This window comes from Thermobia domestica, chromosome 1 (assembly GCF_964235325.1).
Source record: "Thermobia domestica chromosome 1, izTheDome1.hap1.1, whole genome shotgun sequence".
Lineage (NCBI taxonomy): Eukaryota > Metazoa > Arthropoda > Insecta > Zygentoma > Lepismatidae > Thermobia > Thermobia domestica.
Genome location: NC_137454.1, coordinates 372476640 through 372501349, shown reverse-complemented (window position 1 = coordinate 372501349; position 24710 = coordinate 372476640). Strand labels below are relative to the sequence as shown.

At 35.0% G+C, this 24710-nt stretch overlaps 2 protein-coding genes across 3 annotated transcripts in view; one reads left to right on the top strand and one right to left on the bottom strand.

Annotated features, from left to right (window-relative positions):
• The window catches only part of LOC145664377 (uncharacterized), a gene marked incomplete at its 3' end in the record, with an annotated part of 102035 nt that overhangs the window by 34206 nt on the left and 43119 nt on the right, over positions 1-24710 (bottom strand).
• The window catches only part of LOC145664371 (peptidyl-prolyl cis-trans isomerase E-like), a 31118-nt gene continuing 7676 nt past the window's right edge, over positions 1269-24710 (top strand). Inside the window, exons 1-7 of the mRNA XM_081731019.1 lie at positions 1269-1482; positions 9082-9183; positions 12119-12280; positions 13835-13963; positions 15611-15738; positions 19353-19606; positions 23064-23200. Coding sequence (XP_081587145.1) covers positions 9139-9183; positions 12119-12280; positions 13835-13963; positions 15611-15738; positions 19353-19606; positions 23064-23200 — 855 coding nt within the window. The 5' untranslated portion in view covers positions 1269-1482; positions 9082-9138. The remainder of the gene's footprint in view (positions 1483-9081; positions 9184-12118; positions 12281-13834; positions 13964-15610; positions 15739-19352; positions 19607-23063; positions 23201-24710) is intronic.

The following is a 24710-nucleotide window of genomic DNA, read 5'->3' as shown; positions in this document are numbered from 1 at the left end:
ACTGAAAGTATTTGAGAATAATACCTTGAGATGAATATTCAGATTCAAGAAGAACTTTATACTGTTTATCAAAAATTGTTATAGGAACATCAAAAATTGTTATAGTGACATCAAGTGTAGGAGGCTCACGTGGGCAGGTCATGCAGCCATAATGAAACGCTTTCAAAGTTTTAACTGGAAGTCCAATCGGAAAACGACCATTAGGAAGACCTCGGCGCAGATGGAAGGACAATATTAAGAAGAATCTCGCAGAAATAAGAACACAAAGTACAAAGATCCATTTTGCTACGGATAGAAGTCAATGGAAAGCTTTTGTGACCGCGGCATTAAGTCTCCGGGTTTCATAGGCCATAGATTAAGTATCAAACTTAATAAAAGTTTCTAGATTATCCGCCAACAGTGACTGCCATATGGTAAGAAAATAGTGACTGCCGAAGTAAATAAGAATGTTATTATTCATTTTCATGCCAGCCCTGGCCTCACTGAAATACAGCTTCTCGTGAGACCACCAAAGTCAAGCAGTGCTGGGTCTTGTCATTGGAAAGATGGATAATTGTTCACACTCACCAGATGGTATCGGTCTTGCGGCGAACAGCCAACGTAGTGAGGACAATTGCGGAGTTACTTGAAAAAAGTAGTAGCAAACTCTAGTATAGGAAGCCGCTATTACATGCAAGGGGAACCAAGGTGCTCACCACACATCACCCCAAATGCATCAGTGTTACAAGGTGATTGGTAGGTCCTGGCTCCCTGAAGGCTATAGCGCCAGGAGTTAGTTTTTCTTTATTTTATTTATTTTTTTTAGTTATTCATTTTCATAAACTGTGTAAATATTCAGATTTAATTTTTTTTTTTTGTTTATTGATTTTAATTAAATAAAAATAAGCGTCTCACAACTTTCACCACTATATTACAGAGCTATTTGTTTTAAAGTTGAAATAAACACCATTCGTGTCACATAAAAATATTTTTCTCTATATTTTACATATTCCGAAGCCAACTTAATAGAATTTATCAAGTACCCGTAAGCTAAGTTCGTTAACAAACAAACAAACAAAAACAAAAACAACAGGACAAAAGTATTTTGTTCATCCCTATAAATGTACTAAACGAAAAACAATATTTTAGCAATCAAGTTTAACACCTATAAAGATGTTCAAATCGCATATCCAAAAATGTAAGAAAAAATAAAATTTAATTTCACTCACTGACAATACTTTACTAATATTGCTAGGCACCATAAAATTGTGACAATGCTACCAGACAAAATTTACTGAACGATGATTAAACCTTTCCTTATCTATTTTATTTATTAATCCGTTAAAATGTGAAGTTCAAAATTTTAGGTGGTAGAAATTCAAATTTCTTTGGTTTGAAATTTCGGAAATAGAACTTCAAAATTTTGGATGAAAAGGAAGAAAATTATTTAAAAAGTTCTACAATCATTCTTCCAGCAGAAAGGAAAAATTATATCACTAAAAGGTGCAGTATGGTGTATTTTATTTGCTTTCATTATTGCTTGTGTACTTAAGTTGAATCATAGCTCGTTGGTAGATAAGTATAAACTTTTAGAAACTTCTTAAAAACCTTGGGGGGAGGTATAGAAAATTGACCTATTAACCTTCTCCTCCTACTACATGGACTGAAACCGATATTTTCTCCGAAATCCGATGTTGCCAAGAAATTCAAGCTAGCTGACAATTTTCGACCAGAGGGGTGAGTATTCTTCTGCGTCACTTGAGAAAGGTTTTGGCGAAAAAGAAAAAAAAAGTAGCGTAGAAACTCCGAATGGTTTGTGTTGTTTTGTTATTTGACACTTTGAGTGGAAGAATCTTCCTCCTTCCTTTGGAGAGGAACAAAATTCGAACTGGACGGCAGCTCTCAGAAAAAATAGGGGGTGAGCAAAAGCTGATCTCCGTCATATGAATATGGAATGGAATGTCTCAAATGTTTTGGCGAAGAAAAAAGTAGTCTGGAAACTCCGAGTGCTTGATGTTGCTTTGTTATTTGACACTTTCAACCTGCTTTCAACAGAATATTTCTTTTTCCATTGAGAAGGAATGATCTATATATGCAGGCAAATTGGTCAGTGTTTGTTTATTTCCCCCCTTCTCTATATAGAAAGAAAGAACCCACATGTGTAAGCCATTAATCACAGTGTAATGGGGACCAAAGCTATGGCAATGTCGTTGAACATAAGTTAAGTTACAATGTCACTAGTAAGAGGATATGATTATTCGGACAGTTCCGATTACCACCCACTAAGGTTTTTAAGATCCTACCAGTTCTATATTAACTAATTTACAATCATGAGTTCAACCTTTCTACCAAGAATTAAAAAGGCTTGTAAATTTATTCGTATTGATTTTTGAAAGAATAAGAATTTTAGAAATGATTAAAAAAATGGATCAAAAGATTGTGATCTTGGCCAAGAATTTTAGGAATGATCCAAAAAAATACATTAAAAATTTGCTATCTTGGAGAATAATTAGTTTGTAGATCAGGTGACACAAAATTTTTGAACGGTCCCTAAATCGAGTTTTCGTTTGTTTTGTTTTGTTTCTTAACGGAATAATCACATCATACTGAGTTAAGTGATAGTTTGGGTTGCGTTGATTTTGAGTTTAACGTCCCATTCAGCAGCAAGGCTATATGAGACGTGTACCTTGATTAACATATTGACTGCCAAGATGATTTGAGGGTACTGCTCCCAGGAGGCCATAAATTTCTTCTTAGCTTTGGCTCAATTATGGATAGTCATGTCACATTTTTGTCGCGATATTTTGCTTCTTCCGAAAATGTACCGATGGGAGCCGAGCACCATATGTCATGCTCATGGTCTCACAGTAATTTGTGACAATGAGCATCATATACGATGCTCAAGAACCTGAATAGGTTAGTAATTTGTGATATCGAGCATAAGCATCATATATGGTGCTCATGGCCCTACAGAAAAATAAGGTCAACACCACATATGATGCTCATGGCAGTCAACCTGATAATATGGAATCCGGACCACGAGCTCCCGCCGGGAATCAAACTCGGGTCTCCACGTCAAACACGCGTACGCAAACTACTTAGCCACAAAGGAACTCTAAGTGATAGTAAGAAGCTGTAAGTGATAGTTTGGGTTTGGCTATACTATATGTAGTTCTCCAGATATCAGGCTTACAAGACGGTTTCTGATTGAAATATAATGGATCTTTTGATGCAAAATTGGATCTGGAGACACAAAATTTTTGAATGGCCCCTAAATCAAGTTTTCGTATTTTTTACGGAAGAAGCACATCATACTGAGTTAAGTGATAGTTTGGATTTGACTACACGATATGTAGTTCTCCAGTTGTAAGGCCTACAAGAAAATTTTTGACTGAAATATATTGGATTTTTAATCCAAAATGACGCTTTCTTACTGAACTTATTCCCTCTGCTTACAAAAACTGAAATTCTGGAATTGCTGAAGACAATCTAGTAACTGTCTATATTAAGTACATGCTCTTGTTCGCCCCTAGTTCCTCGAAAAAAAAAACTCCATATTAAAAAAATTAAAGAAAACAACGAAAGAAAAATCAGAAATTTGATAAATAAGTAGAGTAGAGAAACCTATCTCATTGAAATTTAAAATATTAATATAAAAGTTGTAATACTTGCAGAACATTTTTTTTCAAACTTATTCTTAGAAGTTCCTCTATTTTAATTATCATATTTTTTTAAAAAAAAATAAAGGAACCTTATTAATTCGTTACGCAAAAGTATCGTATAGAAAAGTAAAAGAAACAAAACTTACACAAGTTTGTGAAATTTCATTGATCCTCAAGTTTTACTCCCGCTTAGTCCGTTAGTTCAAGATATTCCCACCACCATTACAGTACGATTATAACTAACCTCAATCGCAAAGTGAATGCCACGGATGAATGTAGTGGAACGATATTCTGGCTGCAATAACCAATCGTTTTTGCACCTTGTCTGAGTTCTTCTCTTTGTGCGGAGCTACATTAACGTTTTCAGGACCAAAGGCTCAAAGGCTGAGCCAGCAGTTTAAACCTAAGTAGCCTGGCTCCTAATTAATGTAGAGAAAGATGATTTAGGTGTCTATCTCTTTAGGAAGGATGAAAATTTGCAACGGTGTGCATTTCATCCACATTGGGTGTCCCGCAGCGGAGGGTTGGATGTTTTTTAGTTCCCCTAACCCTCAGCATTTGGGAGAACTCTCCCCCCAAAGGAGCTACAAGCGTAAAGAGTGGCACCAATAAAGATAAACGAACATACTAACTAGTGATACCCTGTGTATGGCTATTGGGTTTGCGAGGGGTGAATGGGAAGGGTATTGAATTTTCCCTTTTTTTCAGTGTATATTTTTTTAATAAAAGAAAACATTACCTGAAAACTACGGGATACTGGCAACAGTGTTACTTGTCGTACGCCGAAAAAATAATGTAACATGAAAGGCGAAGAGATAATAAGAAGGGAGAAAAATTCGGACATCGTACCTAGGATATATATATTGTCGTCTACCCCGACGTTGGCAGCCCTAGTGACGCCCCTGATTGTTACAGAGACATGAACAATACCTCGTTGAAAAGCTTATGGGACACAGATTACAACAAGGTAACTTCTGTGCCTCCTGAGTGTAACTCGCAAAAAAAGAAAAAATCAAAAAAGGTCGAGAAAAATACACTTTTTCGATGTTTGTGGGTTCTGGCAACATTGTTATTTGTTATCGTACAGGGGGCACAAAAGTTACCTCAATGGAATCTGTATCCCATAAGCTTTCCAATGAGGTATGGATTATATCTTTGTGACAATTAGGGGCGTCGCTAGGGCTGCCAACGTCAGGGTAGACCAAAATATTTCGAAAAATATCTGCAGGGTGATTCTCTTAAGAAACACGTTCGGAATTTTTTCTCACTCGGTATTGAACTTTCGCCCTTCATGATTGTACCCAATGTCTGGCGTACACGTGAAAAATATTTTTTCCTGCGTACGACAAGTAACAGTATTGGCAGCCCCCGACAAACTTCCAAAAACAAAAACAAAATCTCATTAAAAAAAAAATCTTCTTCTTCTTCTATGGGTTTGGCACCGGGGGCACAAAAGGCACCGCGGGCTTATTGGAATCTATGTTCCGTAAGTTTTACAACGAGATATGATTCATATCCCTGTGACAATTAGAAGGGGTACTAGGGCCGCCAACGTTAAGCTCTACGATTTTCTTGAAATTACTGTCGGTCCTGAAAACGTTAAAGGAAAACTATTCTTCTTTCTAGACAAGAGAACAAAATGAGGAGTCCGATAGTATTAGGTTGGTGCGAATGAAATATCCCCCCTTCCAAGTGAGTCATTTCCAAAGGCCAAAAATTGAAATGTACAAACGTTGCACCACCCGATCATTAGGGGAGGTGTTCCCTCCCAAAATGTGATCAAGATGCTGAATGAGATGGTAGCCGGTAGTCGTCATCGTACTGGAAGATAGAGTACCGTAAAGTAAACATATAAAGTGGGGAAAACAGGATTGACATAAGTTATTGCAGAATAAATAAGTTATTACAAAATAAATACAAATATCACTTAAAAAGTAGTTAACTAGGAACAAAGACAATATGATAAGTTATCAATTACTGTCTAGTTCATTTTTCTAATCGCTGCCTTAACTTAGATTTTTGGTTAATTCAAATTCTGGTCACACAGTAATTTCTATGGATGGCAACACTGAAAATTCTTCCGATTCGTATTTTCGGGTTTAAAATAACATTATCTAGTATTGTGGTAAGTTACATTTCATTATCTCTTTTCACTTACGAGAAACGAGCAAAAGGAAAATTGTTAGCTTTTGAAAAATATTTAATTAATAGTCTGCCCCCTTAAGGCATTTCTGTTGTGAGATTTCTCTGTGTCACATCATGCAAATCACCCACTAATCACTGACCCACATGAATGGCAATTGTAATAATACAGCTACGTTCGAAGTCACTAAACTGCACTGTGTGCGTTAGTTGGCTCTCGTCGTCCTGGCATTGAAGACACAGACAACTGGTTGACACACACAATATATAATCGTCGTGAAGTCATACGACTTTTAAACTATGGTGGACAATATCCTGAGACTTGCAAACTAAGATCAGTATATTGTTATAAACACGCATTAACTTGGTGCGAATTTCGTTCGTCCGAATATGTACGGGATTGTTTCAAAATGAATTACTACCAGTGTATGTTTTTTTATTATTATTATTAGTGTCACCTGTACGACAATTCTGTAAAACATTGTACCCGGCGCCTCCACCATGCTAACACCTTAAAATAGGTTCGCAATATACCTTACACGTGACCGGTTTTGTGACGTAAAAGGCAGAAACTTCCGGGGGCATGTCGAAAGGAGATTTTTTGTCTGGGTTGCGAACCCCAAACAATTCTCATACATGACATTACTGAATGGCCTTAACATCCACCCAGTTCCTCCAAGAAGTAATTTAAATTAATGCAAGTCTTGGGGGAGTAGAAAAACGTAGCTCAGAAGTGATTAGAAACATGGGAGTAGAAATTCAAAGATAAAATTCGATAACACAGAAATAATTTAGAATAAGAACTTAATGATCTGATGCTGAATAATTAAATAATCACAGAGCATGGTATGGACTGGTATGACTTAAAGACTGGTGAAAATCAGAACCTCTGATGGACAGAATGACAGAGTAGAAAAACTAATAATGAATAAACTGACTCGCAGAGTTTCGACGTCAAAATAGAACTTCCAATACCTGGAAGAGAATCCAGTAGTATTTATATAATCTTTCCGTCATGTCAACATTCTTGCACATTCTTTCTGAGTCTTCCTAGTTCTAGAAGTCATAGCCGGTCATTTGTATTGTAGAAATCAAGGCACTCTAAATTTTCCATTGGATTAGGAATCCTAAAGAATATTCAAACTGCCTCCACTTCATACATTGCCTATTTTATACACATTTAAAAATTCAATTAAATATTTTGTTTGATTACACATTGTAGTACACAATAATATTAATTTTGCATATCATTATATGGAACGTTACGTTGTTTACCTGGAATTGTCTGTGTCAAGATATAGATGACTAAACAAATGACTCATAGTCGATTTGAAGTGTTTCTTGGAAACACTCACAGGAACTATTTTACTAAACACTGATTTTATAAGCCAATTACAACAAAATATAAATAAAATTATTAGCAAAATTATTACAAATTCCTGCATGTGTTCTATATTTAATTGATTTCTTTTTTAAATGTTTCAACATTCTGAAAGATCTGAAAAGATCAGAGTGTAATTATTAAATACTTAGGATTACAGCATGTCATATAACATTGATTCTAATGTTTGCAGTGTTTGTATACACTTACTTATAATATCCATGAGTTAAGGACATTTTAGAACAGTTTTACTTATTTATTTTACAACCATTCTCGCAAGCAAAAATTTTGGAAAAGTGAAAACATAAAAAAAGACACACTTGAATATTATACACAAAAGTTACTGTTATTGATATTCTTTATCCACATGTGACCCCATTAAATATGGATTCCTCTTAAATCTAATAATCTCGATATTCACTGCTTACCTGCCTATCATATAAAGGAAAATTATCTTCACTTTCAAAATGTTTGCTCAAGTGAGAACTATTGAGCGAAATATATATGTACATAAAATATATATTGAGTAAAATATACTGAGGAGTGACTACGAAAGTTTTGAGATACAGCCAAATGGGACACTACAGAAATAAAATTTTGCTTGCATAAGAAGCATTCCTCCTTTGGGATGAATTCGCCGAGTCTCTTACGGTCATGCCATATGACGTGGTGAGTGGTGTTACTAAGCGGCCGGAGTTACCACCATTTGGACCACACTCATGAAGTTAGAAAGAAGGAATTTGCAAGCCATGATTTCGTATGACTTTAAATGTGGTTTAAATGAATCAAGAGTCCCTGGAAAGGCTGACACTAGCCTTTGGGGAGAGTGCATCATCATCGCGTGCAACAGTATTTCGTTGAATTTCAGAATTTAAACGGGGCCAGACCTCATTAGAAGACGAGGGGTGCGTGGAAGGCCATCAACAGCAGTGACAGAAAAACATTAATGGCGTGCAGCAGATGATTAGGGATAATCAGCGAGTGGCATTCAGTGACATCGAGTGTGCCTTTGGGGTTAGTGCTCCGAGTATTTCAATCATCCTGCATAAACATTGCGTGTTAGAAGAAAAGTTTTTTCTCGGTAGTTACCACACAACTTGACTGAAAATCAAAAGCACACAAGAGCGGAATGGTGTCAAGACATGCTTCAGAAACTTCAAAGTGGGGACTTTAGAAGAGTTTCCAGACATTATGAAGGACGATAAAAACTGGATCTATCAGTTTGACCCAGAGACAAAGCATCAGTGATCTGTTTGGGTGTTTTCTGGTGAAGCACCACTAATGAAAGTCAATAGGCCATGGAATGTAGAGAAAAAAATGATGTCTTTTTTTTTTTTTTTTTTTTTTTTTTTTTTTTTTTTTTTTTTTTTTTTTTTTGCAAAAGTGGATATGTGGCTACGGTTACTCTAGAAGATCAACGCACTATTACTGTCAAGTGATACACAAGTGTTTGTCTACCTGAAGCGTTCAGACAACCAAGAACCCTGCTGAACTATAACAATGCTTCAGCCCATTCTGCCAATCACACAATTGATTTCATTGGCCATAACCCTGTTAAACTTTTATCGCATCTCCCTGCAACCGCGATCTGGTACCGTGTGACTTTTTTCTGTTCCCTGTGTTGAAGGAGAAACTTCGTGCCCATCAGTTTTCCACCCCCTGAAGATGCTGTGAATGCCTACAAAGAACAGTTAGGTGAAGTGCTTGAAATCTAGTCCCACAAGTGCTTCATGTATTGGTAATAGCTGAAACAAAATTATGTGTACCCAGAGCTGCATGTCTCGAAACTTTTCTAGTGACCCTCCTGAATTTATATTATATTTTATATTATACTTTATATATATATATATATAAAGTTAAGTAAAGCTATAAATGGTAGAAAGTGTTAATTTTTGTTTTTTACTTTATTTTCCAAAGATCATCTGAAAATCTCGCAACTTTTTGCAACGTTATAAAAGAAACGACAAGGTTAACATGAACCAATTTGAGAAACGTGCCCTCGAGGCATACAAGAAACGAGTAAGTATTGTATTTCTAACTTTGCACAGCAAAGTTTTAGTTTTGTCAACGCTATTGCACAAAATAAAATTTGAATTAGCATCAAACAATCGTAAGAACAACCAAACCAGTTTAAAAGGTTTAAGCAGAACGCACGTGACATTGGTATCTCATAGAATGCCAGTTTAGTATTTAATTCAACATTCTATGATTACATTCTGTAAGCTGATGGAATGAAAAACTGAGACTGGATTAGGATGCAAGTGATCTTATAAGTGAAGTAAAAGTTACAAAAAGACAATTTGTTGTTTAAAGGAAACGAAAATGACAAGATTAGTTTCTAGAATTTTTAGGATTTAGATTTCTGGGCTTTCGACATTTATGGCCATTCAGCCCGTCACGTATGAGGGATGTCGTCCCTCGGTGATCACACTATCTGGGGAAAGGGAAGGAAGAAGGTTGGGGAAGGAAGGAAGGAAGCGGCCTGGGACCTATAAGTTAAATACCACCCCGGCATTTGCCTAGTGCAAATGAGGAAAACCCAGAAAAACCTCATTCAGGATGGCTGTCCTGAAAAAGCTTTTTACTCTTTTTCAACCGAGTGCCCCCCACCGGGAATCGAACCCAGGACCGCTCGCACCGAAAGTGAGAGCATTAGCAACCACGCTATGCGGGGCCACAAGATTAGCTTCTGATTTGATTCAGATTTACTCCAAAAAGATTTCGTGTGTTCATAAAGGTTATTAGTCAGTTTTCTGTGTGTCAAAAATTAGTAAAATCCCAAGAAGAATAAAGCTACAGTTAGCATACCTAGTTATACTGAAGTTTTTCTTCAATATAGAAAACTGAAGAGCATTTTTGCTGGGGTTTTACAGAAAAATAGGCAAGATTTATTATTGAGAAATAATTGACCTGACTGTCCGATTCGGCTGCACGTCAGCTTTTGTATACATGTCATATTCAAAAATGTTTTATAAAAATGTACAAAGGAATTATGAATATTGACAACAGGTTATCATGGGAACAGCATATAAATTATATTTCTGGTAGACTCTCAAGGGTAATAGATAGGGTTCCTACTGATCTGGAGAAATCTATTTCCCTCACCTTTGGCAGGAAATTCCATGGCTTCCATGACAGGTGTCGGATGACGCTGACACATAAATAATAAATAACGGTGAATATTTATATATAAGAACATCTATTCTATACAGACAATTTATAAAATTTCATTCACTTTCCCTGATTTCCAATCTTTTCCCCTGACTTCCCTGACCAATAGAAACCCTGATATATATCTGTTAATGCATCTAAAAATTGTGTTCCTGATAACTATGTGAAATCAGCTTATTCTGCTTTCTTCGGAGTATAATTTTGTACGCTATGTTATTCTGGGGCAACAATTGTCATGTGAATAACATTCTTATAATACTGAAAAAGGCCATCAGAATTATTTCAAACGCAGACAAATTAGCTCATTGCAGACCTTTGATTATCAGTCTTGAAATTATGACAATAATCAATCTATACATCTACATGGTACTTCTCTATATAAAAAATAATCATCAAAATTTACAACTCAGACAAGATATCCAATTGTACACTACTAGAAGTGATAAACTCATAAATGTGCCCATATCAACGACTGTCCAAATCGTTAAATAGTTATGAGACATTTGGAATAAAACCGTATAACAAGTTGCCCGCAACACTAAAAAATAAACATACAGATAGATTGAAAAGTAATTTGTGCAACTGGTTAGTTATAACTAATGCCAAGCCGTGGAAAATCAGCGCCCGGGGCGAGACCAGGCGCGGAGCGCCACCATGGTTGGCGCGAAGCGTAAAAAAAAATTCAGAAATAAATCCTGCTTTTCCTTGATTTTGAGCAGTTTTTATTATTTTTTCCTTCCATTTTATATATATCGTTTCATTTTTCCTCCCGAATTTTTCGCCCCCTTACTTCGGTGCCAAAAGCCATCGACCCTCTCGCTGCTCCCCCCCCCCCCGGCACGGCACTGGTTGCAACGTTCTTTTATTCTTTACAGGAATATTTTAAATGTTCAATAGAAATGTAACGTATTTCCTGATTTCGTGTTGAGCCAGTATGTAATCTATGCATACCGTTATTGTCATGCATTTTATTATGTCATTTCATTATTAATTTAGTTATAGATTATTATTCATTTATACTTATATACCAATATTACCGTATATCACACTCTGACGTCGTCGTCGTCGTCGTCGTCGTCGTCGTAGTAGTAGTAGTAGTAGTAGTAGTAGTAGTAGTAGTAGTAGTAGTAGTAGTAGTAGTAGTAGTAGTAGTAGTAGTAGTAGTAGTAGTAGTAGTAGTAGTAGTAGTAGTAGTAGTAGTAGTAGTAGTAGTAGTAGTAGTAGTAGTAGTAGTAGTAGTAGTAGTAGTAGTAGTAGTAGTAGTAGTAGTAGTAGTAGTAGTAGTAGTAGTAGTAGTAGTAGTAGTAGTAGTAGTAGTAGTAGTAGTAGTAGTAGTAGTAGTTGTTGTTGTTGTTGTTGTTGTTGTTGTTGTTGTTGTTGTTGTTGTTGTTGTTGTTGTTGTTGTTGTTGTTGTTGTTGTTGTTGTTGTTGTTGTTGTTATTATTATTATTATTATTATTATTATTATTATTATTATTATTATTATTATTATTATTATATCATCTAAGATGACATCAAACATGTCGATTAACGTGATGATAAAAAATTAATTAACTTCCAAATTCCAGTGCTATTCTCTATTTTAAGACAAATCATAACGTTCAAGGTCGAACTAAATAATAGCGTCGGTCAGTTGAACGTTTCTAATCTAATCGGCCATAGTCTTTCTGATCCGTCGTACCAGGCAACTAAACATACTTTATTTCATTCTGTTTCATCTACATTTACATTTTAATTTTCTCACTTATTTATCTAGATATTATATATGATTTTATGTTTTCAGTTAAAAAATGTAAAACCCGCAGTTGACAGTACAGCACCGCATGCAATTCCACCTGCTGAGACCAGCACGAAAAGAATATATCTAGTACTACGACAAGCTGCGGTGTTAGAAGCACAAAACAGAGATATAATTAAGCGATTAAATGTGGTTCTCCGATCAAGGGTAAGTATTGTAATTCACAATTCAGACGTACTGCTTACATGACTTAAGAGAGTATCTGAACTATCATTATTTTCTTATTCTAGCCTTTAACAAAGAGAATATCTAAACTACTCTTACTTTCCTATTCTAGAACGAAGAAATTATGACGTTTTTATTAGACTTCCCAATTATGCTCTGCAAATTAAGTTGCGGTCCGTCTGTCTGTCAATCGATATCAGAGAACAACGGTAAGAGATATTGACAAGTGCTTTTCTACAATCGATTCAGCGTCTCAAGAATACGTTTCATCTCATCCGTTTCGTCTGCGAGAACCTCGGAAAATAAGAAGAAATGGAAGAACCTCGGAAACCCATGCACCGAAGTTTATTTGACGCGAGCTGGGATCGAACCATGAAGCCTATGCACCAGAGGTGAGCGCTCTTCACTGAGCCACCGTGGCCTTGTATAGAACCTAATTCCAGAACAACTCATGAATAAAACACGATGTCACTATTTGCTCTTTGATAATTGGAAAATTTGTACAAAAGAATTCCACGACAAAGTTTACATATATGTAAATATATACGCAAAGAAGAAGGAAACTAGGGAACCATATTCCCTTTTTCAAAATCTTGAAACTTACACGGTGATATAAAATGGAATTATTTTATATATTGTAGTACAAGAATTTTAGGAATGATAAAAAAAGATGAATCAAAAGATTGCGATCTTGGCCAATAATTATTTTTTGAATCAGGGGCCACAAAATTTTTGAATGGCCCCTAAATCGAGTTATCGTATTTTCTCCGGAATAAGCACATCATACTGAGTTAAGGGATAGTTTCGATTTGACTATACTATATGTAGTTCTCCAGAGATAAGGCCTACAAGAAAATTTTGGATTGAAATATATTGGATCTTTTGAGCCAATGATCCAACAGGGGCCACAAATTTTTTTAACGGTCTCTAAATCGAGTTTTCTTATCTTCTACGGAATAAGCACATCATACTGAGTTGAGTAGTAGTTTGGGTTTGGCTACACTGTATGTAGTTCTCCAGATATAAGGTCTACAACAAAATTTTTGATTGAAATATGTTGGATCTTTTGATCCAATAAAAAGAGTCGTATTCTAATACCAGTAGTTACCTTTATCCTCTCCTTTATAAAATTTCCTTTACTAGATCCAATTAATGCATTGATGATATGTCGATTGTAATTTACATGCTTTCAAACAAAATACATTTTCTTGTTAATGTAATTAAGAAAATATATCGTCGTATGAGAACCAGAGAAACGTAACTCCAAGAATAGGATTTTTGGTTGCTTGGATTATGAACGTAATTCTGAAAGCCCTACTCGGTGTCATTTGAGTGTTATTAAGTCTGACTTTGTCATGAATTGTCTGCTATGCAATCATGTGTTTACCATCTTATTTAAACATTTGTTTGAAAAAAAAAAAAAAAAAAAAAAAAAACTTTTTTCCTGTAAACCTACGAAAATGGAGTTACGTTTCTCTAGTTCTCATTCGACGATATTTTCTCTGTATTTTTTAATATATGCACATTATTTTATAGGGTCCCTTAAATCCAGCTTCAATGGGCGAAATACCCGATTTAACCACTGCTAAGAATGAAGTACGGCAAACTAGACTCATTAGACTAACCAAGGATAATCTAGACATTATGAAGCGAATCGAAACCAGGGTAAGTAAATCATACACATACATAATTTGAATCGAGTAGTTAAAGTGTGTGAAATCATTCACATTAAAATTTGTTACAAGAGATTAACGATTTCTGAATTTACTTATAATAATACGGCAACCCAGCTGTTACTGCTCCAAAGTCCATCCCGATCATGTTTTCAAGCGCTTTACACTGTACTACTGATCAGCTCTGTATTTGTTCTATATTTTTCCTTTTTTCCTACTTTTTCCCTCCCCATCTGATGAAGATTTTTCGATTGTAGAGCTTCTCATTTGTCTCCGTTCTATGATTTTTCTTTTCCTCCTACTTTTCCTTTCCCATTTGATGAAGACGCTTGGGCGAACATGCAAATAGTGACTAATAAATTACGGTGTTTGCTCTATTGAGGACCAACTGACCTCATGGAATAATTAACATATGGCGTGCTTTGGGAGAAAACGGACAAAACTCAGCTATATTCTTGCTTTTTCCTCCGAGATTCGAAGTTAAGGAAAAGTGATCAGGAAGGAAACTGATACATAAAGATACTTGTAATAAAGAACAAAATATCATAAACCATTTAATATTTTAAGATTGTATAGTATAGACATATTGCCCAAAAACAAACTATTGACATTTCACTCATATGCAATTGACTTATGTCCCTGGTTCAATTCCAGCCCGCGCCGTGTGAACTTTGTGGTGGACAAACACCGTGCTCGTGGGTTTTCTCGGGGTTCTCCCGTTTCCTCCCACTATCTTCATTCCACCATTTCATTCATTTCTCATAATCACCGTCTCCTTTAGCTAACCGGCATAACTGTGGGACGTAAAACTCAAAGTTTTTTTTTTTTCAATTGACTTATCTTAACACACGTATAAATAGTATGTAATAAGTTTGAGTAATTTTTATCTTCAATATGATAAGCAATTAATAAATACTGATTTTTCTACATGCAATAGTTATATTATTAATCTAGGGAAATACGGTGAAAATATTTTTAAAGGGCTTCAGAATAGCAAACCTGGTAGTACATATTTTAGAAACTTAAAAGTACGAGGGTTGTCAGGCAAGAAAAGATACAAACGAAAAATAACATAAAGAAGAAATGTATTGGACGCAAAGGAAGCTACACTGAATACACTGGTATAGAAGCTATTTCTCCACACACATTGAATACACTGGTATAAAGGCTAATTCTTCAAATATATTGGGAAAGAGGCTATTTCTCCACATACACTGAATACACTGGTATAGTGTCTACTTCTCCCCATACACTGAATACATTAGTATAGAGGCTATTTCCTAAAAGTATTCCTCCGATTACGTTTCAAGTTAAAATTTGGAAAAACATTTCTTCTTTCTTCCATTCTGACTATATGACTTGTCAACCTGAGCCTCCTGAGTCAATGCCTACGGCAATTTACTGAATGCTCCTTACAGTGTTATGTAAACGACATAAACTATGCAATTCTTCGTTACGAAGTTTCCGCCATTCCCGTCCCTCTTGGATCCGAATATTAACCCCAGGATTTTATTTTCCAATACTTTCAGGCTATGTTCTTCCCTCAAAGTAAGCGAAACATGGTTTTGCAACCAACGAAGTATGAAAGTAGATCATAAAACTGTAAAGGAATTAAGTAAATGAAGACATTATTTTTCAGGAACCTGTATATAGTAACGAAGAGCTCAGGAAGAGATGGAAGGAGATAGTCAGCAATATGGAAAACAGTGCAAAGTATCCAATAATCTGGAGACAAGAGGAACCGAAACGCAGACCAGATCGTACTTGGTAAACAGAGCACACTTTTTTTGTTTTCCGCACAATTACGCCGTTCCTTTCGTACTAAAATTCTTGACGTTGTAGATTTTTCTAAATTTTGGATAGCATACGAGATTTTCATAATATTTTTTTTTATTAAAAAACTAAAATAGTAATAAATTTAAAGTATAAGGAAAGGAAGAAAATTTCTACAACGACGGAAAAAAAAGTGATTTGCGTGCGTGCTAAGAGAAGTGACGGTTGATTTGGAGTGGAATACAGAATACAGTACATGCCAAGATGCTTATATATATATATACTGTATATAATTAATAGTAATAGCACAGTAATATTTAACTGGCAAAACAATAAAAACTAATGATTATGAGTAGGGTGTATAATAATAAACAGTTAGAAGTGTCATGTGTACACCATGTGAAAGAATTTGGTTTATATCTTCTCACTACTGAAACCGTAAGTAAAGGGTCAGGAGAGAATATAGTACGTACCCATTCTTAGAGCGCTAAAACGATTTTTTTTTTTAAAAAAAAAAACGCTTGTCACTATCTCTTAAGGTTTTTGCTCTATATAGATCAATATTGACTCCTAGAGTTCTAATGGATTTCTACTACTTCTGGTTTTAGTAGAGATTTAAGGATGCAGATGAAATGTACTCTTGGTATGCTTAATCGATTGCAGGAGTTCACTTCTCGCTATCTATACCATTTCTATACTGATTAATATAAAATCCGGAAATGGTTGATTTTCAACCTCTTTCGATCTGAATATAATCACCATCACCGACTTTGATTCCTAACTTCTGACCCGCTACATTTTTGCTTAAAAAAAAAAAAAAAAAAAAAATAGCTATTCACAATGTAGTTCCTGAGTTTTTTTTTCTCTCTCTCCCGGACGGACAGAGTAAAAATATAAAGGAGCTTTGGTATACAAAACTCGATCAAAGTGATGACTCCAATATACTATTAATAATTACGGACTATGCCAATAATTAGTTCGAAGAGCCTTTTTGTTTTAGTTTTCTTAAAATTATTTTGTTTTATGTATTTTTATGTTATTATTTTTGTTTCATTTATTTATTTATTTTTTTTTGATAAATGACAGAAAGTGTTTACTGTGCAAAAGATGTATAAAAATTACAGATTATTGCTACTATCACCTCAGTTTTTCTAAAATTTTATTGAATATCTTAAAGAGAATGAAGAACATCAAAAATTTAGGAAGCAAGCCAAATTGTAACTCTATAATGTTATTAAGTAAACTAAATACTGTTTCCAGACTCCTTTTGCTATTAAATAAACTAATAACTGTTTCCAAACTTCTTCTGCTACTAACTAAACTATGTTTTAAAACTCTTTCTATTAAATAAACTAATAACTGTTTACAGACTCCTTCTGCTATTAAATAAACTATGTTTTCAAACTCTTACTAGTAAATAAACTAATAACTGTTTCCAGATTCCTTCTCCCATTAAATAAACTAATAACTGTTTCCAGATTCCTTCTCCCATTAAATAAAATAATAACTGTTTCCAGATTCCTTCTATTAAATAAACTAATAACTGTTTACAGACTCCTTCTGCTATTAAATAAACTGTTTTCAGACTCACGCTATTAAATAAACTAGTAACTGTTTCCAGATTCCTCCTTCTATTAAATAAACTAATAACTGTTTCTCGACTCCTTCTGCTATTAAATAAACTGTGTTTTCAGACTCTTACTAGTAAATAAACTAATAACTCTTTCCAGATTTCTTCCCCATTAAATAAACTAATAACTGTTTCCAGACTCCTTCTGCTATTAAATAAACTGTTTTCAGACTCCTGCTATTAAATAAACTAATAACTGTTTCCCGATTCCTTCTCCCATTAAATAAACTAATAACTGTTTCCAGATTCCTTCTCCTATTAAAACTAATAAATGTTTACAGACTCCTTCTGCTATTAAATAAACTATGTTTTTAGATTCCCGCTATTAAATATAATAGTGACTGTTTCCAGATTTCTTTTTCTATTAAATAAACTAATAACTGTTTCTAGACTCCTTCTGCTATTAAATAAACTGTTGCCAGACTCTTACTAGTAAATAAACTAATAACTCTTTCCCAGATACCTTCTACCATTAAATAAACTAATAACTGTTTACAGACTCCTTCTGCTATGAAATAAACTATGTTTTCAGATTCTCGCTATTAAATAAACTAGTAACTGTTTCCAGATTCCTTCTTCTATTAAATAAACTAATAACTGTTTCTAGACTCCTTCTGCTATTAAATAAACTAATAACAGACCAGAAACCTGATCCGTAGTTTATAACGTCATAATTGACAGGCATTCTATTTTTCTTTTCTTTTTTCTTCTTTACTTCACTATACGACAGTAAACGTAACTATTTGTTCATGTAACAGCACTTTGAAAATACTAATCTTAGTGTTCTTCCTTATCTTTACGTAGTTTACTAAAATTACTAAACAGTCTAGATGAGGCTAACGAAAACCCTTGAACATGCAGCTTATGCGGATACACTATTCTATGTAGTATAAACTCTGAATTCTTCTTAGACAAGATTTTAAAAATAATATCTTAAATGCTGTATATGGTAATATACTAGTCTCTGGACTTGCTTACCTTTCTATATGTATCCTTGGTAGGAAAGTGCAGAAGTAAGTAACTGAAGACAAGTACAGTAGACCTACCTTTGTACTTCGGAGATTACATGCTCTCCGAGGCACAAAAGTCTGCTGTACTTAGTACTTAAGTACCCTAAAGCTTTAATCAATAAATATTCGATAATTATTTGTAATCAGGAGATAATTTGCATGTATAGAGAAGCCCGACATAAATCGATTGCTGAGGGACATGTTTTATCCCCACGTTACAGCATTATCGCGATATATCGAAATGTGATTACAGAAGTGACAAACATCAATCTGTCTCGTTTCTTCTGCTGCGAGATCATTTGATATGCAAGGATCATAATCAAGCAGGGAGTGCAATGAAAGCTAGTCTAAGGGTAAAACTCCACTGTAGAAATTCCTTTTGCAGAATTTGTGATTTCTTAACTTAACTTTCAAAAAGTAACTTTTTATTTAAAAGAAAAAAAACTACAGCATTTCTTATTGGGGGCACATTTTCTCCCGCACTATAACCGAATCCGCGGTATATCGAACCGAGTTAAGAGTTAGAACACTAAGGGGAAAAAAATTACACTCTTGGACAAAGATCTTGATACAGTGCCAAAGTGCACAAAATTTTAAATCGAGACATTTACCCTAATGCGAGGATCTAGTTATGTAACTCAGTCATGAACATTTTAGTTGTGGTAGTGGTAATGATACTGGACCGAATTAGGGAACCATAGCAGTAGAGATAAATGCTACACAATTTAGTCATTGTGTCCACCCAATCAATTCAAAGTAACAAAGATGTTCCTAGTAAACAATGAAATTACACACACACACACACACATATATATATATATATATATATATAAACTTGGGGGAAATGCCTCCACTCCTGCAGCTGCAAAGAAGCCTTTGTTTTCTAGGTTATATTTTAGGGCATAAATGCAAGCATATTTTCGCAAGTTTTTAGATCATCTTACTCCATTGTCTACTTGTATTGGCAGGTGCTACATGGATATATACATTCCTGCAGAAGGAAGAGAAGTTGGAAGAATGATAATAGAGTTATACGATGATATTGTACCAAAAACAGCGAAAAACTTCCGTAAGATTTGCCTAAGGAAAGTAAATGGCTACACCTATTGCCCATTCTATCGTATTATACCTGGTTTGTACTGTCAATTGGGTGCTGGCGGAACTTCTATTTATGGAGAAACATTCCCAGACGAAAATTTTGAATTGAAACATGACAGTATAGGTAAATTAAACTTTGATCTAGTTTTCTATTATGTTCCGCATTACCTCTAAATCACGATAAACAAAGCTACGTATAACTTAAGTACTTTGATTTGTTGTTGACCTAGCAACAATTGTACTCCTCCGCAAAATAGTGCACTGTTTTAATTGTTATTTTTACTCTGAAACAACCATACAAAGCTATGGTATTATTATAAACGACAAAAGTACAGGGCTGTTACAAAGTCCTTGCTATAAAACAAATGTTTATAACTTTTTTTTAAAAAAAATAATGATATCGCAGTGAAATACATTTTAAATTATGCGATTTTTTCAACACTATCACAAGATTATATTTGTGCATGAATTGACAGAAGATCAAGACACAAGACTGGAGTTGTCAGTCAATTGATGCTGAAACGACTGGATGATGACTGGGAACTTCAGCAGTTACTCATGTTCTCAGATGTGGCAACTTTCCATGTTTCAGAGAGGGTAAACAGGCACAACCGTGTTGTTTGAGGAAATGAAAACCCTCATGAACATGAAACGCACGAAAGAGACATCCCCGAAAGTAAATGTGTGTTGTGCCGTATCAATGGACCATCTCATAGGTCCGCTCTTCTTCGATGAAAACGCTGGGATAGGGGAGGCATACTTTCAAATGCTTGCAAATTTCCTGATGCCCAAATTGGCTAGGTTGGGAATCAAGGATCGCATCCACTACCAGCAAGACGGAGCGCTTCCCCTCCCCCCTTCCCCCCCGACACACACATTTTGCATAAAACGTCAGGGACTGACTACCTTGACCGTGAGATACCTGGCAGGTGGATTGGGTGCGGAGGCCCCACCGCTTGGCCCCCCAGGTCCTCCGAATTTACACCCTGTGAATTTTGGTTACGGGGTCGCGTTAAGACACAAGTGTATGTGGAAAAACCGAAGGACTTGCAGGACCTGAAAGCTAAAACCAGTGAAGTGATTCATAACATTTCGGACGACGCCAGACGGAATAGCATTCACGGATTTCGCCGGAGACTGCAGGAATGTATAGATGTCAATGGAATCCAGCTGCAGGTGTGACGATGATGGTGGCGGTGTATCTATGGATAATGATCCAAAATGTAAGTCACCATAAAGATTTCACTGCAATATCATTATTAAAAAAAAAAAAAAAAAAAAAAAGTTATAAGCATTTGTTTTATAGAAAAGACTTTATAACAGCCCTGTATAATACAGATTATCTAACAGCATTGCAATTGAGTATGTTTAATAAAGTAATAGAAAATATTACATTTAAGCATACGCAGTGATTGTGGTGCCAATTCAACTGTGTATGTGTGTTCTGCTACTTCTGCTGGAAATAACCCGCACAACAAAACACGTGTATAATTTGCTTCTCCCTGTGCGGAAATGGGAGTGATGCATCACTAGTCACTCGTATTTTTGAACAGAGGGAGGATACGAATATTGTTATTTGTCTCCGTTTAGAGGTAAGGCTAACATAAAATAGTTCCTGTTTTGATGCCACTTTTAAAAATGCAATTTGACAGTAATAATTACGAAAGCTTTCTCTCTATAATAACCAAGAAAAAAAAAATCAAGAACATATGTATCCTATACATATGCTGTATACTTAGCAATTGAAGTACAATTCTTAAGTTTTCTAACTGAGGGTAAGGTAATTTTGGCATTAATGTCCAACCCCAACATAACATGCAATTATGAATATTTATTACTTCTAGATAGATTAATTCTTTGTTCATAATACATAATATACATATGAATTGACCCAAACTATTTACGTAGGACAATATCCACATCCTGCTAGTATCCTTTATTACGTTTCTTATTATTTGCGATCCACATTCAATTAATTTTGCAATCACATTTATCAAAGAAACTGAGGCATGGATATTACCTCCATCTAACATACCTGTTTAAGGAAAATGCTACGCATTTCTCCCCTATTCTAAGTATTTCCTGAATTTTCACCTAGAAACTGTTACTAGAAAAAATTGTCCAGTATTTTCTCCTGTAAATACGTTTTTTTTTCTTTAAGTATCTTTGTTTTAAACGATCATCACCAACTTTTAGTTTGCTTCTGACAATTAAACAATGAGACTGGTTTTATTGTAGGGAAAATAAAAATGTTAATAACAAATGACTATACGCCAACGAAATATGTCTGTAAACTAGCAATACGGCATTGCTTCACGTCAAACATGACGTACACTATGACGTCATATTACGTCAGTAGTAGTGGAAGTTAGCGTCATGGAGCAGCGCGCGAACATTAAATTGTTTGAAACTGCGCAAAAGTTGACCCAGATCGTTGAATTGATCCGACAAATGTATGAGAATTATTACTTGTCTCGTGCACGATATTCAGATGGTATGACAGATTTAAAAGTGAGGTTGAATCAATTGAAGATGAAATAAAACCGTCGTCCTTAAAACCTGGTCGTCAATTTCAGTGCGTAAGGAAAATTTCATCATAAAAGTGAGTTACAAAAGATCGTTGTGTGAATGTAAGACTGTTGTCAGATGAGTTGGGTGTAAGCTGGAAAACAATTCGTCACATCTTAGTGCAAGATTTATTCCAGAAAAATCTTCATTCGTTTGTGCTTCATTCGTTGTCTGAGAATCAAAACCTTGATCGTAGCATTATGCAAGAGACATCCTTGAAATTGCTCGCAAATAGAAATCTCGTAAATTCCGTTGTTGCTATGATCCAACCTAAGTGTTAAATGAAAGTCATCACCTTTACCAAAAGGAAAAAAGTTCGTTTGCAGAAGTCGAAAAATGAAGACAATGCTATAGTTTTTATAACAGTAAAGGAATTATTCACTATGAATTTCTCACTAATGGACCGTAACTGCAAAATTTTGTATGTGTTTTAAAACATCTATGGAAAACGATTCGACGCATGCAGCCCAAGCGCTCAACATCAAGAAGTTGGTTCCTATTTCATGGCAATGCGCCCCTTCACTTGATAGTGACTGTAGAGGAATTTCTGACCCGAAAGCAAGTGTTTGTATTCAACCACTTTCTCTATTCGCCTGATTTATCCCCCTGTGACTATTTTATTTATCCAAAATTGAAGTTACCGTCGGAAGGGCGACTTTGAAAATGTTCAAGACATCTAAAGGACTGTGACATCAATTGTTCGGTACATAACGCAAACCGATATGCAGAGATCGTTCCGGTTGTTGTATGATCGAGAAATATTTTACAATTTCACTTCAGCCCACAATTATTCAAAGTTTTAGCACGATCGAAAATGCAAATTTGTACTGCTATTTGAAATGAAATATATACAGAAAAAATAAGGCTGGATCCTTTTAGGAAACACCTCATATAGATATATCGAATTGCATAACGATGAATACTTTAAAAAAAATGAAATACAAAGGAGAAAGAGTGATGATATACCTTTCAAAAAAATCTGAATGTAATAACTAATTTTTTGTTCTTTATAGGCATCTTATCCATGGTAAACACAGGACCGGACACAAACAACACACAGTTTCAGATTATCTTCAAGCCAATGCCTTCACTAGATGGTAAAAATGTTGTATTTGGAAAAGTCATCAAAGGAATAGAATATGTTAAAAGGGTTAAGTATTATGTTTTCCCGTAAAAAAAAAATAAGTTGGCCTCTTAAAGATTTCAAATTGATAATTTAAACAATATGTCCAAGCAGTAAATAGAAATTCTCATATCATAAAACATCCAAAAGATATGAAATCAATTCACGACCGTGAAATGAGTGTTTCATATTTGTGATCTTCCGCAGAAGTACATACCAAAGATTTTTTCGTTACCCATAAATTACCAAGTGAAGGAAGTCTTACTACTAGAACTACAAGCTTTCTCCATCATTTTATTTTACAGGATGGACAATAAAAAATTTCACACATCATGCCTGTTATGTAGTAACAACTTTTCTTTAAGTACGCTGAAGAAGAGGTGACGGGTTCCTCGAAACCGTATGCAGATTTCATGTATTTTGAATGTTTTAAAGAATGAGAATTTTTATTTACTGTTACTAGATTTGCATGCCATCGTACAAGTTACTAACTGAGATATCTAGCAGTTATAAGGAAAAATATCTGAATGTATGTTATGATTTGATTGCACGAAAAAAAATATAAATAAAGTCGAAGAAACTACTACTAAGCAGTCGATGTATTCTCTGGTTGACAAGCCAACGCTGCTTAGAACAATATATATATATATATATATATATATATATATATATATATATATACAGTAAAACCTGCCTTCAACGGACCCTTTATTAAACGGAAAACTGTCTTAAACGGAAATATTTCACGGTCCCATGAATTTTGGAGTAAAAACCGTGTAAAAGGCCCTTCATTAAACGGAAACTGTGTTATGCGGACAACGGAAAGCAAAATAAAACTTTAACGGAAAATTCTGAGTTTGGACTACACGGATTAGAAATATTTTTAGACATCATGTGAGAGGGCTAACATATACATTAAACTGTCTGCGATAAATTCTTCATTCTTTTCTTAAATCTTTATGGATAATGTTGACCTTTGTCAACCACTATTTATATTCACTGGGATTTGACCCCCACAAGTTTCGGCTGATCCTTCGGAGCATGTCAGTAGTCAGTCTTCTTTGTGTCAGCGTACTTCAATTCCGCTTGTGTAGCGACTAGGGGCAGCCGACAAAAATGAGGAGAAAACTGATAAAACAAGGTTCTGAAAAATAGGAATTCACGCAACAAAGCGTAAAAATAAGTAGGAAAGAGTTCAGAGGACTATCAAAATTCCAGAGAAAGCTTTTCTGTATCCTGAACTATACCGCAGCCAAGCAGCAATGTATACAGAAAATCCTGCTTGACTACTAGGAAAAATAAACAAAACGTTTATTGTGTATTAATCCGTAGAAGGAAGAAGTACTGTAAGTGAACAAGTTACGTACACCTATATATATTCTCAGTATGTCCGTTATAAGCAATTTTTTTTAAGGAAAGGTCTACCTCTATTAAGCGGAAACCTGACTTTAACGGAAATTTTTGCGGGTCCCGCTCGATTCCGCTGAAAACAGGTTTCACTGTATATATATATACAGGGTGCGGGAAAAGTCCAATA